The 16,435-nt window shown below is 31.7% G+C and overlaps 2 protein-coding genes across 2 annotated transcripts; one reads left to right on the forward strand and one right to left on the reverse strand.

The window, feature by feature from the left end:
• The first annotated feature begins 8 nt into the window (after window positions 1–8).
• Window positions 9–5,842, forward strand: LOC137831638 (ras-related protein RHN1). The gene is made up of 7 exons (XM_068639396.1): window positions 9–317; window positions 404–481; window positions 1,018–1,185; window positions 3,102–3,150; window positions 3,905–3,978; window positions 4,556–4,649; window positions 5,378–5,842. The coding sequence occupies exons 1-7, from the start codon at window positions 279–281 to the stop codon at window positions 5,476–5,478; spliced, it is 603 nt and encodes a 200-aa protein (XP_068495497.1). The 5' UTR covers window positions 9–278; the 3' UTR covers window positions 5,479–5,842.
• A 7,084-nt stretch (window positions 5,843–12,926) lies between these two features.
• On the reverse strand, window positions 12,927–15,660 carry LOC137831639 (trans-cinnamate:CoA ligase, peroxisomal-like). The gene is made up of 2 exons (XM_068639397.1): window positions 15,192–15,660; window positions 12,927–14,621 (listed from the first exon to the last, which is right to left on the reverse strand). Exons 1-2 carry the CDS (start codon window positions 15,498–15,500, stop codon window positions 13,005–13,007), a joined length of 1,926 nt encoding a protein of 641 aa, XP_068495498.1. The 5' UTR covers window positions 15,501–15,660; the 3' UTR covers window positions 12,927–13,004.
• Between the last annotated feature and the right edge of the window lie 775 nt (window positions 15,661–16,435).

Below are 16,435 nucleotides of genomic sequence, written 5' to 3' on the forward strand. Positions count from 1 at the left end.
AAATAAGTAAAATAAAAGGAAGCAAAAGAAAAGATAAAAACTAGAAACAAATAAAACGAACGCGTTTGGACGCAGACGGTAGCAAGGAAAGCCACCGTAAGCGAAAAGCAATAGAATTGAGAGAGAGAGAAAGAGAGAGAGTTTCTTCTTCTGCCTCTGCGATTTGATTATTTCAATCTTCAGTATCTGTATATCCGCAAAGTTCAAATTTCTAATCTTTTGCGTATTGGGTTCTTCTCGTTCCTCTCTTCGTTTCCGATCGATCCAGTTTTCATCCCATGGCTACGATCGGACACAACAACCTCAATGCAAAATTGGTGGGTCCATCCACTCCTTTTCGATTCATCTGTTTCTTTCTCGAAATTTCGATTCCGATGATTTTTGACTCTGTTCCTTTCGTCAGGTTCTTCTCGGGGACATGGGTGCTGGGAAATCCAGCCTCGTTTTGCGCTTTGTCAAGGGTCAATTTCTTGAATTTCAGGTTGTTTTTCTAACTTTTTATTTGATTTCTTCGTTTTGATTGCGGGAGGATTCTCCGAATTTAAAGGGTCTCCTTGGGTTGTACGCTGAAACGTTTTTTTGGGTTTGTTCTGAATGATGAAAATATTGACAAAACTTCAAGTTTTTCGTTACGGTGGGTTGTGTTTAGCTAATTCATGTTGATTCGCTATGAAATTGGCGGACCAGAGATGGGATTTTGTTGTATCCAATGGTTTTTCTTAAAAAAATAATATTCAGAAGGTGAGGAATTTCGGTTGGTCTCTAAAGGGACTACCTGATTTGATCATGGAGGTTATGATGGTAGTGATCATTTAGTGTTTGGTCGTATAACTGTGGGGCTTAAATAGTTTTGGTGTGGTGGGGTAGAGAGTATTTTTATTCTTTTTGTAGTTGTGTGATGATGGTTTGAGTTTGAGGTTTCGACTTTTGAGAGAAGTTGTTTTGTGTGTGATGAGTCTTAAAGGTAGGGAAACATGGAGATTGTGTTACTGAAATTGTGTTTTTTTGTGGTAACAGGAATCAACAATAGGGGCAGCATTCTTTTCGCAGACACTGGCAGTAAATGATGCAACGGTGAAGTTTGAGATTTGGGACACGGCTGGCCAAGAGAGGTACCATAGCTTGGCTCCCATGTATTACAGAGGCGCTGCTGCTGCTATCATTGTCTATGACATCACTAGCTTGGTATGATAACTTTGCCTTTGGATATCTCTGAATACCTATTTAAATTTGCAGTATCTGGGGCACATTGACCGTAGTAGTAAATAGCATGCTATAGTAGTAGAGTGGCCATGGTTCCTTCTGTAATTCAAATACTGGAATGGTTTTTAATGGTGGCTTCTTTCCGTGTGTTATTGTGGCGTGACCACGATATCAGCTTTAAAAACCAATTTTAACCCCTGAAATATTATTGCTTCAGTTTTTTATGGGTAAAATATTCCACCAAAAGTTACCTTTTGTTTTGGCTTCTGATCCTTTACACTCTACCAGACTATTTTTCTTTCCTGTTCTCTGTTCTTTCTTTTTCCCTTAAACTTCCTAGTTCACATCTTGTTAATTTTTATCTAACTGTTTATGTTCTTTTGCTATTAATATCACCGTCATCTTGTATTCTTTGACTCCATTACTATGTTTTTATTGCTCATAGATTGATGGTGATTGTGTATGTAACTTGTGACTTATTATTTGTCATACTTTTATATTTTGGAGTTTATTTTGTTATTTAAGTAATAGGTATACTATAAACTGTTTAGTATCTACTAAAATCTTTAAAATAATGGTCATCCCACTTCACTCTAGGCTTTTCAAGGTTGACCGCTATGTAGTGCTATCCTAGATTGATAACTAACTAAGATATGCGCTATTTTTAATTAATTTGATGCTTCTATTTATTTCTTGTAGCTGTATACTTTATATAAAATATGTAAAATTATTGGTTTTCATGGTACAATGATAAAATTGCAGCCTGCTTGTCCTGGTTGGCCGGTCTCAAGTTTTATTTGTTCTGTAGCAAGTGCTTCTTTTGCCTCATTTTATAGGTCTAGTGAATATATTTCTGGATTGAAGTTATACTTACTGTCTTCGGTTATTTTGTCTAATTTCATCACTCTTAATCAAATTGAATTTACGTATAGTGTGAATTATATCTTAAAGTGGAAATAGGGAATTGCGTATTATGTCATGAACAATCCTTTTTAGGGAATTGTGTTCGTTTCCTACTTTTAAGATATTATGTACTGTCCTCATTAGGGGATAAATGATTGGTCCTTTATAACCAAAACCTTTGCACAAGATGTTCCTGTGTAATTCTTGTATGCACGGGGATACTTATTCTACTCCATGCTATAACTTCTTGGAACTAACAAATGTGAGGAATAAGTTCAGTTAAGAGTTTTTTAATAACCAACTTCCTCTAAAACATGAAGAGCTCATGAATGTTTTTATTTTTGATACACCCCTCACAAAAGTGTCCTCTTGTCTTGAAATGTAATCAATGCTTCCATCTTTTACTGAATTTGTCTTTTTAATATTAAAGTACTGCGGGTAGCAAAGATCAAACTCCTGATCACTTAGCCTGTGTTTGGTTACGTGGGGGATTCTAAAAAGCTACCTAAAATTTGTGAATATTTGGCAGCTGGACATTGCTGCTTCAATATCAACAGGGAAATTTATTCAATTTTGTTTTTGACCCACCTCACAACCAACTCATAATTAGTCAAGGGAGCTCTAATTCATGCCAAAACTTGACTCTTAAAAAATCTTAAGTTGTTAGATGAAGGACCATGAATGATTTTTACATATAACAAAATTCATTAACTGCCTTGTGTAATTTGGCAAAGTATATATTTGTAGGGTGTGGTTTTGTGTGGTGATAATTGATTGGACCATTGGCGTAGAATATTGAAAAATGAGTATAATTGATCAAAATTGAACTATGAATTTGTTTAATATTATCGAATTTGTATAATAGATCAAATTTCATAGCAGGGTTCTTTCATTTGATTAGTATATGCTTTTGTCTTTTGTTGTGGCGGAAACTATGCGTTTAATGTGATTATTTAATGAACTTTAATATAATATTTTCTATCTTCCTTTCACAGGACTCCTTTACCCGAGCTAAGAAATGGGTCCAAGAGCTTCAAAAGCAAGGTATTTTTGCTATTGGTTTTGAAGTTTTATCATTGTTTCTTTTTCCTGAAGTCAAATAAAGTTTAGAGTAATAAAAGATATTTAAACTATTTTATCAACTGTTTGCAAACTTATGGATGAGACCTATTTGTAAATTAATTTTGCCACAATGTTTCAATGTTTCTTATGTCTTTCTTCTTTTGTATTAGGATCTCAACTGTTGGAATGACTTATATTAATCATTTAATAAATTTAACTCATGCTTTATAATGGAATGGTGGAGATATAGATGAATTATACATGATATGGTGTGAAAATGTGTGCTAAAGAAACTTTTGAAAAGTTTGGGTGATTGAATTAGATTGTTTGACGAGATAAATATTGTTTAATAATTGAAATGATTATTTATTTATACTTCCCATAAAGGAGGGAGAGCCATAGTGCAATGTTAAAGTTGCATCTAAGTGACCAATTGGTCCTGACTCGAATCCAGAAAAAAACATCTTTGCATGCTCAATGGGAATCCTGCATACAATTACTCTCCCTCGTACCTTCACAAGGTTAGGAGTCTCTAACATCTAGTGGGTATGTTAATATACATCCCTTAAATGTTACTTAGACTCGTCTATCAAATTCTAGGTCAACAGATAGATGATATAGGTAATGCTTTAGTTGGAGGTTCTCTGAATTATTAAATTAAACATTGTATGTGGTAGTTGTTGTCGCATAACTAGAGTCACCACTTAAGCTCTCTATTTTTTTGTTTTTGTTTCAGGAAATCCCAATATGGTCATGGCTCTTGCTGGTAACAAAGCTGATTTGGAAGATAAGAGGAAAGTGACAGCTGAAGTAAGTAAAATTGTTTTCCTATATTCTTTTTATTCCATGTCAGCTATCAAGAATTATATAATCTCCAACAATATCAGGTATTGAATGCAATACGTTATGAATTCCGGGCCTAAGCAGTAGAAAATGTAGCACATGTGGCAAATAAATATTTTACTAACTGTTTAACAGTTCTAATGTTTTTTAATCTTCAACGATGTATTCTAGAGGGAAGTGAATCTTTCTAAAACATGAAGGTGGGGGATAAAATTCTAGGTTTTTAATCCGAAAGTATTTTTAATGTAAATCCCTCTTTGCAAAGGTGCAAATTCTATAAACTGTTTGTGCTTTTAACGGTTTACCTATTGTGATTTAGTTTTAATTTGAAGGGTAGTTGTACATCTCACTAATTTTCCACCGTAGTAAAATTTCAATTTTGATAAAAAAATGCTATAATGTTTAATTTACGTTTGCAACATGTTCGGATTCTTCTGTTACGATTGGTAGCTTGCATATGCTTGTCTAGTTTCATTTTTATAATATGCTATGTGACATTTCTTATTGCTACCAGTTTATTGGCTTTGACACGTTGATATTGCAGGAAGCACGTGTATACGCTGAAGAAAATGGTTTGTTTTTCATGGAGACCTCTGCCAAAACAGCATCCAACGTTAATGATATATTCTATGAAATAGGTCTGATTCCATTCCTGCTTTGTCTTACGCTGCTTTATTAGTATTTATTTTCTTCATCTTTTGATTGAATGGCTTAGAATAAAGTTAATAGTACATCAGTCATCAGTTCAAGAGGGAGGAAGCCTTCAAAAGATTGAGAAAATATCTGTCCCCACTTTAATGGCCTAGTTGCTATTATTTCTACTAGTTGAACTTTAAAATTCATAAAAAAGTTAGTCTTTTGACTTATTTATCTTGACCCACTGATGACATATCCAACACCAGACATGTGTTTTGGGTCTAGTTATTATATGTACCTTGGAGAGCTGCATAACGTTACAACATTTTTTCCCCTTATCCTTTCTCTTTACCGTCTCAATATCACACTTTAATGCCATATTCTAAAAGCTATGCACACAAGTTATAATTAGTTCTGGGCGAAGCAAACTGAAAGACAGTTTTTATTAACTTATGCAGGAACTAATTTTTTGTTTACAAGAGAAGTTTATTTCATTTTAATTTCTTTTGTTACAAGTGCTTAGGAGAATTTTATCCAAAAAAACATCCTTTTTTTCATTCATAGTAGTGTGTGCATTTTATTTTCTGAATCTCTGTTGTATGAAGCATGCAAATAGTTGTACATGCAGTATTTGAATGATATTAGTAATACCTTAAACAGGGATTATTGTGTGCTATAAACTACCGAACCTTGTTTACATTGCTTGACTGAAATTTGGTTTTGTGAACAGCCAAGAGGTTACCAAGGGCCCAGCCAGCTCAGAACCCAGCAGGGATGGTTCTTGTTGATAGACCTGCCGAAGGAACTAGGGCTGCATCATGTTGTTCATAAATATTTGAGATGTATTTGCATCCCCCAACCCTTTTTAATTAATCATGTTTTCTGTGGTTTGTACGTACTGCACACTTTGATGTCACTGTTATGTGGAGCTCCGACAAGTGTATGGGCTGCAATTACAAAACAACTTGATGCTGCAAAATATATCCTTTGGATGTGTTCTTAGCACCCCATGATTTGTTTGGGTATGAGGTGAAAAGGCGTGAACGTTAAGCTTTATTCTTAAGTTTCTATAGACAACATTAGTGATTCTTTGCAAAAAAATTCTCTTGTTTCCCAAGGTGACCTTCACTCATAACCTAATTAATAATAACTTATATATACATTAAATAAAAAATCCGAGTTAATTAAATTCAAAGTGAGTTCTTTGATATTTTCAATGTAACTGTGGGATCTTTCAAGAGGTAAAGATTCACAATATATTTGTATTAAATATTGTTTAACAGAAATAAGCTCACTCCCTTTAATGTCATAAAGTGTCTTAGCAACCATTAATTTTACGTGGGTTGTCACCCAATGGCTAATCTCAGCTATTGAAGTTAGACTGAAAAAGAGCATTTCTGATCTATTTAGCATTGAAACGGATAGGGGACAGATTTATATAATTTTAAATTATGTAAATTGAAAATAAATATTTATGTGTAAAAGTATGTTTTAGATTTATATAATTTTAAATTATGTAAATTGAAAATAAATATTTATGTGTAAAAGTATGTTTTAGATTTTTTTGTGAGTAGAAAATTTTTTTTCATGACTGGTTCAAGTTCTTATTTTTATAATCATAATAAAAATTTATTATTTGAGATTTTAGAAAGTTATTGTATTTATACCTTAGAACTGTGTTAAAATTTTAAAAAATTCAACAAATATTTTTTTGAATTGAACACTTCACCGATAAGTATTCTACGAGTGGTCTACACGAATACGTCATTCAAGAAGTGTCCGAACCTCATAGTTTCTGATAGATATTTAGAAAGTATTGTTTTTGAAATTATAGATATTTAGAAAGTATTGTTTTTGGAATTATGCTTTTAATCTGAGAATAAAGATAACTAATTATTATTTAAACTAATTTATTACATTATTCATTAAAATACCTTTTTAACTTCCTAATTCAATTTAGTTTATTATCTAAAGAGTGGAAAACTAATATTTTTCAAAACGCTAGATAAGCTATTATTCTAATAGGATAATTGATTATTTGTAAGAATTTGTGAATTCTTATTTATCTAATAAAATCATGGTAGATTATTTCACGACTTGATGGATTATTTTGTTCTTAAATTATGATTCGTTAATCACATTCGATTTAGATTTATAAGCTTGATTTGAAAACCAGTTTTACTATTTTTTTTACATTCATGCATCAAATTAAATAAGCTAACAACTTAAAAGTTTACTATTTTCTATTAAACTTGTTGCATTCATTTCCATAATCAAAACACTTAATATTGTTTGATATCATTAGTTTCATTTAAAGCAAATAAATATGGAAAGAGGATCTCATTACAAAGACCCCTGGAAAGGTAGAATCCTCATATGGAAAACAATGTTTAATGCGAAACCCTAACAAATTCTCCTTTTCTTCTATTTCTTCAATTTTTGCCGCTATTTCTCAATATTAACTTGTACTTGGTTGAACCACCACTTCTTTACCCCTTTTCATTCAATATTCTCTTCCCACTTTTTTGGTCTCTGCAAACGTTGATTCTTCCATTTTGCTACTCAAATTCGTTGCCTCTGGTCTTCACTGTGCTTATTGAATATGATTTTTTTTAGTTGTTCTTTGTGAATATTTGAATATGGTTCAGCTTATTTGAATATACCTTTTGTTTTCCTTAAATAAATTTTTTTACCCACAACTCTTTAGACCTAGTCCTAAACACATATCTAACAAACTGACACAAATTGACACTGAATTACAAAATCTTGCTTCCTCTCCACCCAAACACTACATAACTTACTTAAAAGTTCACGACTCAATTTTATCTCCTCACGCAAAAACATAAGTTATCCAAATGGGATGCACGGTACATAAGACTTTTTTTTCAAACTTAAGTGTTTGTTCACAAGATCCAAACACTTTGACCAGCAATTATGCTAAAGACTTGCATATCAATTATAAATACACTTTAATATATAAAAATCATGAAAAAACAAATATACCATCATGTTTACTTTAAAACAAAAATCATGATTTCAATCAAACCTTAGCTTGAGGCTCGGGATCAAGATCAATCGTAACAACATCCTCATTTGAACGTTCGCTACTTGACATTATATCATGAACAAGTAATTAGTTAATCAATTGAAAACCATGAACACTACAATTCAATTCTACAAAAACCAAAATAAATACTGACCCAGCAAAATACAAACAACGAATTAATAAAGAGCATACGAATTTTAACCATCATGTCCTCTATTGGTTTCACTTTTTACAACACCTCATGCACTACATCACCCCACCCAATAAAAAAGAAAATTCAATTTCTAAAATTACTTAACTATAATAAAGTCCATACCAGCTTACCACTTACTCCTAACACATTTCATCAATTAGTGTGACTAACCACATTCACACTCAAATTAACTAAATGTGACTTCACACATTTCTTATGCAACACCAAACACAACACCACAAATTAGAATTTACTAAAATTATTTAACTATACAAAAACGTGGTGGTAGGTCACCACCTATTTCCACATAGCTTGCCCATCTCAACCCTCATAACACCAAAAAATCATATGCAAACATTAAGTTGGAAAGTTACATAACACTGCATAAAGTTCTTCAAGTTCACCACAATAAAAAAGAATGGATCACCACTTCCGGCAGCTAGCTTGTGAATATCCAACAAAACAAAATAGTGTTTTCATTTCACATCTTAGTGTTGATTTTACACATTTTAGATGTAATGAAAAAAGTTATTTTTTTTATACCTTCAACATAATGTGATCTAATGTAATCATATAATTCTAAATGCGAAATTTTTTATACTGTAATTTTATAGAATGATTATTAAAATAAATAAAATTTTAAAAATTAACTAAATAGATAAATTGTATGATATTTGCATAATTTTAATATAATTACATCTCAATTAATACAAAGGTCATACCAATTTAATACGATTTTAATTTAAATACACTGGATATGCATCAATGTATTTTAATAATTTTTTAAAATATTAAATATTTCAGTAATTACTTTATAAAATTATTTTAGTTTAGTAAAAGAAAATCTGAACGTCCTTCACGCAAAAAATTAATGTTTGTGATATTGAAAGTCACGTGTGAAGAAAAAAAAAAGACAACAGTATAAAATTGTAATATATTTATAATTTATGGAAGTGTCTTGATTATTTGTAATTGGTTTGTGTAAATACAAAATGTGTTTTATATTTTTATTTTTGGATAAGATAATAGAAGGAATTGTAAAAGAGAAACAACATTATTGTACTTTGGAAGGGTAGTTATTTTAGGATTTTGTTGGATATATTTTTTACATCATAGGCCAGAGGTGATAGAAATACAGTGTGGATCCTTCTAGATCGGATTAATTAGTCACATTTGATATTAATATAAACATTTAATACTGATATTCGTGTTAATTGAACTCGATATCTATAAATTTAATTATATTTTATAAATAAATTTAATATTCAATGAATGTATTTAATAATAATAATTATTTTCAATAAATCTATATTGAATTTTAACTTAAAAAAAAAGAGCAAAGAGGATATATTCTGCCCATCCGTTTAAACAATTTTGTTTGGCATTGATAATTATATGAGAAGTTGATATTAAATTTATGAAGATAAATGAAGATATTTAATTACATTGTTTTAAAGTTTAGATCAACATGAGCTCATAAATGGCACACGTGTAGTTGAATACAGAGGTGTGGGGCCTGGGATGTTGAGAAGACAGATAAGGATGTAGTAGATGGGCCCATGCCATGAACTCACAATGGGGCTTGACAGCCCATTGGTTTTGGGCCTCTCTGTGGTACCTAGTACGGCTTCGTAACTGTATCATCTTCATCATCGTTCATGTCATTTTCTCTCTTATTGTTTCTCTGCCACTCTTCATCACACCTCCACTTTTCCACCCTTACATTAACTCTCTCATCGGTCCCTTAGGGTTTTTGTTGGTGGAATTCTGCATTTGCATTTTATTTCCTTATTTGTAGCATTTATATTCTATGACCCTCCTTTATTAGCCTCTTCCTTTCATTCAAATTATACCTTTTTAAATCTTTTATATGATATCTAAACCACGTAAATTTATATATTTCTAATTCCTTCTTTGCTTTCATCGAAAAAAAAAAGTTTATTGAAAATGTATCCGTATGATATCCGAATCTAAGTAATGTTTGTTCTCTTGTTACACAACCAATTCAATGTCGTATTGATAATTTTGAAATTCCGAAGAGTTTCCAACATTAAAATGATAAGAGGAAATAAAAAGTGAATAGTGTTGTTGAAAGTGAAATGTGGAGTAGTTATTATTGGAAGTGGAGAACAGTTAACCTTTTCACATTAACTGTTGTTGGACCCTCTCTAGGGGACCAACACTCATAAATATCTTCTTTTACACAATCTTCCATTCAGTCTGTCAAATTCAAGTAGTACAAATTTAATTTATAAAATAACATTTACATTTATTTATATATTATAAAATATTTTTATTTTAATAAGATAAAATTTATATTTAATTATATATTGTAAAATATTTTACTCTTTAACTAATATGAGATCTAGTATAATCTCTCGAATTCAAATATAAAAATAAATAAAATAATTAACTGTTACATATTGATTAATCACCTATTTCAAGACTTAAACATATATATATATATAATTCTAACTATAATGTTTATAAAGAATGTGATGGAGACTAATATAATAAAAATATAAAAATGAAATAATCATGTTACCGTACACTTATCATCATCACAATTTATTTGTTCTAGTTAAATATGTGATAGAGACGAGACGACATTGGATATTAATGTTATTGTCATGAGTTTGAAGATCTTTATTTATAATTTGATATTTTTTCTATGGTTACAAGCTCTTGACGTTCAAAAATTTTAATTTTCTTTATTATTTAATTGATTGATTGATTTAATTATTGTATTATTTTGGTTGCATCTATAATAGTCATTTTTAAAAACTACATTCAGTACTATTTAATTAGCTTTTAATAGTTAATAAATTTGTTTGATTATAGGAAGAGTTAAACTTATGAATTATGCATGATTGCTATTTGCATATTTACAAGTCTTTATTGCGTTCTCATTTTATAAATTATAAATAAGCTGATAAAAGCATGTACCGGTAAACGTTATATTGTCTTAATTAAAGATGATTTGATGTTTTAAAAAAATAATAATTGTTAGATATAGTTATTCTTAAAAAGCATTTTTGAAATATTTATTTTATATGTTTTGAGAAAATATTTTAATAATAAGCAATAACTAGGTCATTTACACCAAATAAAATAATAATAATAATAATTTTTTAACTTAAAAATGACGATTTGATCGCTTGAATGCTTTGACTTATTTCTCATTTTTTTCTAGTGTTTTTTCTTTGTCTTTTTTTGTTTGGTCGTTCGTCTTTTTTCTTTTCGTATTCGTTACTTTGTGTTTGGTTGTTTATTTTTATTTTTTTCGAATTTCTTAATTCTTTGATGATCGGTTGATAGTTTAAGATTTAAATAATACCTGTTACCAACTTGAACAATTATGTAAGTATTATGTATAAGAGTTAATGATATTTATAATAAAGACTTATTTATAATGTTTAGTAGTAAATTCTTTTATTACATAAATAATATCTGTTGCACTAATATTAATTAATTTATCTTATATTTTTTTTATGTTTATTGAAATATTACCCAAATTTATATAGGTGTATTGTCACTAATCTCTTATTTACTTTTAATGTAATTAAAATCACTTAGTTGATCAATATTCAATATTAGTTTCAATAGAAGTGACATAGTTAAGCTCTGATCATTACAATATATTTTTTATTTTTCTTTTCTTCAATGTTGCTCCATCTCTCATTCCTCCTTTTTATTTTCTTCTTATCTCACAGTTTTAGTGTGTGGCGGTGACAATTGTTGCATACGCTCTGCAAGTGATGAACCAATACTTTTATTATGTGCGCATTTCATTGATCTTTCACATTACCTCTCTCTTCAATTTTTACTGAAATGTGTACATGTGAGGAAAGAAAATTTTGAAATATTATAAATGAGTGAATTTGACTGTAAAAGTAATATTTTTTCATAATAATAAAAAAAGTATTTGTTTCACACCTCTTAAAAAAAATTACATTCACTTAACATCCCACTTTAATAATATAATAATATATATTAAAATTATAAACTAAAAATAAAATAAATATTATTGTTCAGAATGTCAAATGAGGGTTTTTTTTTATTTAGTATCATCATCCAAAATAAAATACAATATTATGTTTAAAAACACATTAGTGATCAAAGGTTTGTGCTTTACCATGTGGAGCCTGCAAACAAACGAAAGGCAGCAGAACCAAACTCAATTATTCCATGATATTTTGAGAACCGTAATCCACCGTATCCACAATAAAAATTAATATTTATAATAGGAAAAAAAACCCCTTAATAAAAATACACGTAAAATATAAAATGTTAAATATTTTTTAAAATTAACAAAATTATAAAGTAAAGATAGTCTTGGAAAAAGCATTTAATACATAATTTTGACTTTCTAAAAATAATTAGTTTAGAACAATCTTTTCTTTGAAGTTTTGAAATGGAACAGAAGAAGGAGTAATTAAGCATAATTCATTTTGTTTTAAACTTAAAAATGTTAATAAAGTAATTAATTTTGTTTTAAACTTAAAAAATATTAATAAAGAAAAATTAAATCCTTACAAAAATCTTATACAGTTAGAAAGCTAAAAAAGTGGAAGTGGTTACCTCGAATTGTCCAAGTTACAACCATTTAGATTAAGGCAAAACAGGTTTTCTATATTAGGATGGTTATTTCCTTTTCGGGTGGGAATACCTTTAATAGTACAAACAGTAAAACATTCACTTAACAAATCAATTATTATAATGTGGTATTCACTTAACTTAACAAACTAATTATTCTAATGTGGTGTTAATTATATGTTTTTACTCTCTAAGTGTCAAAGTGTAGGGTGTAAACAAATCTTTTCGGATTCCTTTTACAATGTTGAAAAGGTCTTATAAGACTTTCACTACTTTACTTTTTCTTACAACTTTTTCCTACAACTAAATTATATCACATTGTAACATTTTTTTTAAGAATGAAGTTTCAGTAACCTTATAATTTTTTAAAAACGAAACCATTTTGTTAATAAGGGAGAAAATTTATGCATGGCATGACAGTGAATAATACTGCAAAATAGTATGTACACACAATATCCACTTTTGCTCTTCTTCCAAATAGACAGACAAAGACTCACTCTACATCACCGACCTTAACTTAATTCAAAGACGAGACACTGCCAAAATTTGCTGATTATTATTACTATACCCTCCAATGCTATTTTGACCCACTTTGCTACTCTTCTTCTTGCTCTGCACATTTTCTGACACCACAAAAGCCTTAGCCATCACCCTCAATTCAAACTTCTGAATCTTCCCAGTTGAAGTCTTTGGCAGCTCCTTCATGAACTTCACCACCTTAGGGACCATAAAGTGAGACAAATTCTTTCTGCAATAGGCAATTATCTCTGATTCAGTGACCTCATTTTCTGGTGAGGAGTTGCTGTTTTTCTTTAGTGCCACAAAAGCACAAGGGCTTTCCCCCCACCTAGGATGTGGCATTGCCACCACTGCAGCCTCCAACACCCTTGGATGCCTATACAAGAGAGACTCAACTTCCACACTAGAAATATTCTCCCCTCCTGAAATGATCACATCCTTAGACCTATCCTTGATCTCCAAATACCCATCAGGGTGTATCACTCCAACATCTCCAGTTCTAAACCACCCATTCTCAAAAGCCTTTGAGGTTGCCTCATGATCTTTGTAGTACCCCATCATTATCCCACTCCCCTTCAACACAATCTCCCCCATTGTCTTCCCATCTCTAGCCACACTCTCCATTGTGTCAAGGTTCTTCACATCAACATCAGCCATTGTCAACACACTCACCCCTTGCCGGGCCTTCAGCTCAGCCTGCTCCTGCTGTGGCAACAAGTTCCAGTTTTTCTGCCACTCACACACAAGTGCTGGGCCTGTGGCCTCAGTCAACCCATATGCATGTGTGACGTGAAACCCAAGTGACTCAATTTGTTCAAGCAATGGTGCTGGTGGTGGTGCTCCCCCAGTGAGAATCTCAACCGGGGGTTTCCCTTTCACCCTTATCTCACACCTATCACTTGCTTTTGCCTCGATCAGTATGTTGAACACAATTGGTGCGCAGCACATGTGAGTCACGTTGTTAACCACAATGTTCCTGTATATGTCTCGTGCAGCTGTGGTTCGAAGACACACGTTTGTTCCCCCACGTGCTGCCACACCCCATGTGAAGGTCCATCCATTGCAATGGAACATAGGCAGTGTCCAAAGGTAAACAGGTTCACAGCCCATTTCCCATCCCAATATCAGGCTCAGGGTGCTTAGATATGCACCTCTGTGGCTATAAACCACACCCTTTGGCTCTGAAGTTGTTCCTGATGTATAGTTCAACGCAATTGGACTCCACTCGTCTTGAATTGTCTCAGGAAGATAATTTGGATTACCATGATGAAGCATTTCCTCATATTCTAGCTCGCCTAGACGGATCCCAGTGGGAGAGTTTATGTCATCTATGACAATGACCAGTGGGAGAGAAAATGCCCTGTCTTGTTGATTTCTTGGTTTGGCAGTACTATCTCCCTTTAGCTGGCTGTTGTCGTCCATGAGCATTCTAAGGGCGTCTCGTGCCTTTGGAACATATTCGTAGTCCACAAAGAAGACTTTTGCTTCAGAGTGACGAAGAATGGTGGCTATGTTCTTGGCATCAAGACGAGTGTTTATAGTGTTGAGCACGGCACCTGCCATAGGCACTGCAAAATGCATCTCGTACATTGCTGGGATGTTAGGGGCCAGCACTGATACCTGTGGCACGAAGAAAAGTTAGGAGGGATACTAAAATACATCTATTGATATTTTAATTAGATATTAAAATAGTTTTCAAGTAGGTATATTTGTTTTGGGTGGATGTCAAAATATAGTATTTTAAAAGTTATATCAGTTATTTAAAAGTGACAGCTATACTACTCACGCTTCTATTATTACTCCATGTTTAATGAAAATCAAAACATCCTATGACTGTCATACTCTTTTATAGCATTCTAGTTTTTATAAACAAATACTAAAGTTTGTGACATGTAGAACATTAGAGTGTATATGCATGAATCATTAATTAACTGTTGTAGTTTAATTAACTTTTTGCCTCGATATTTGCATTCTGAAAAGTTCTTCCTACAACAAAAAGAAGACAACTAGAATAGTCTGGTTTGATCCTGGGAAAACATTATGTAAAGATGAAAAAGGGAGAGTGAGATAGAGATGAAATGGTAGTGTTTGAACAATTTGCAGCATGTTGTAAACACTAGAAGGATTTAATATTTTTGAAGTAGAAGAAAGTGATGCAGGTAGCAGAAGAAAGAAAGTGGGTAGACTTACAACATCGGAGGTAGCAATGTTGAGGGCTCGGAGAGAGGAAGCAAGGCGACGGCATCGCTCATAAGTCTGTGCCCACGTGAAACGGGTTCCTTCATGGATCACAGAAGCTCTGTTTGCATAGCATGCAGAAGCTCTTGACAAAAAGGTTAAAGGGGTGAGTGCTGTGTAGTTTGCTTGCCATTTTGGAAGCTTATCCATGTTGGAGAAGATGAGTGTGCGTGTGTATGTTGGTAAGAGATCTATAGGGAGAAAGGAAAGGTTGAGTTTGAGAATGAGAGTGAGAATTCCTTTATATAGAAAAAGGTTCATTGGTTGGGATGTTGTTCAAGGCCACGTTATTTGTGAAGGGTTGTTAGGCCCACATCAAGAAGAAGATACACTGAAACTTGCGTGTGGAAGTTCAAGTGATAGGAGTATTAGGAAGTTGCTTTGATTCTCCTCTCAATAGATTTGAGTCTGAACACACAATATTCAAAAGGATGGTCATGATAGATTAATATTATCATTTTTTTTACACTCTCATTTAACAACCAATTCTTTGACATCTACTTTTTTTTTTCTTTGGCACCTATTTTTTTTATTGAAAATGTGAAAAAATATAGTGTGAAACTATCTCTATTTTTCCTCCACAACTTTCTTCTCAAAATAACATGTTTCAATACTAAATTCAATATTAAAAATAAACATGTTTTTAATAAAAAAAATGAATTTCATACGCCCATATCTTTTATTATACTCAATATCCAAATTACTTGTTAATTTGTAGTATGGAAATGAAAGATGTGAGTGAAATTTGGTGGAAAAGATGAGCATGTAGATATTTTTTATTTTTTTATATGGTCACTTCCTCATGCTTAATAGTGAAGACCTATAAGATTTATTAACTTAAATAATTGTGAAAATTTAATTCACTAAAATTTATGTTTAAAGGTTCATAAACTGTTTAGGAATGTGACCGTCAGGGTTAAAGTGTTTGGTGATATAAGATCACCCACTACAAAAAATATGTTTATTAGCATAGGTCAAAAAAGGACATTAGCTATAATAAATGGATGCAAAAGTGTAGTTATTATTAAAATTTGGAAGCTAATATGCTCGACATAAAAATAGTGGCGGGTGTGTGGGACATAAGTGGTGTGTTTTTTGCGTAGGCCTAGCCTACATGCTCCCCACACAAAATTATATTTTATACTGTTTATTTAAAGAAGCGTGGGCTTAACCTACATGTTGGCCACATAATTTAT

Source organism: Phaseolus vulgaris, chromosome 6 (genome assembly GCF_000499845.2).
Source record: "Phaseolus vulgaris cultivar G19833 chromosome 6, P. vulgaris v2.0, whole genome shotgun sequence".
NCBI lineage: Eukaryota > Viridiplantae > Streptophyta > Magnoliopsida > Fabales > Fabaceae > Phaseolus > Phaseolus vulgaris.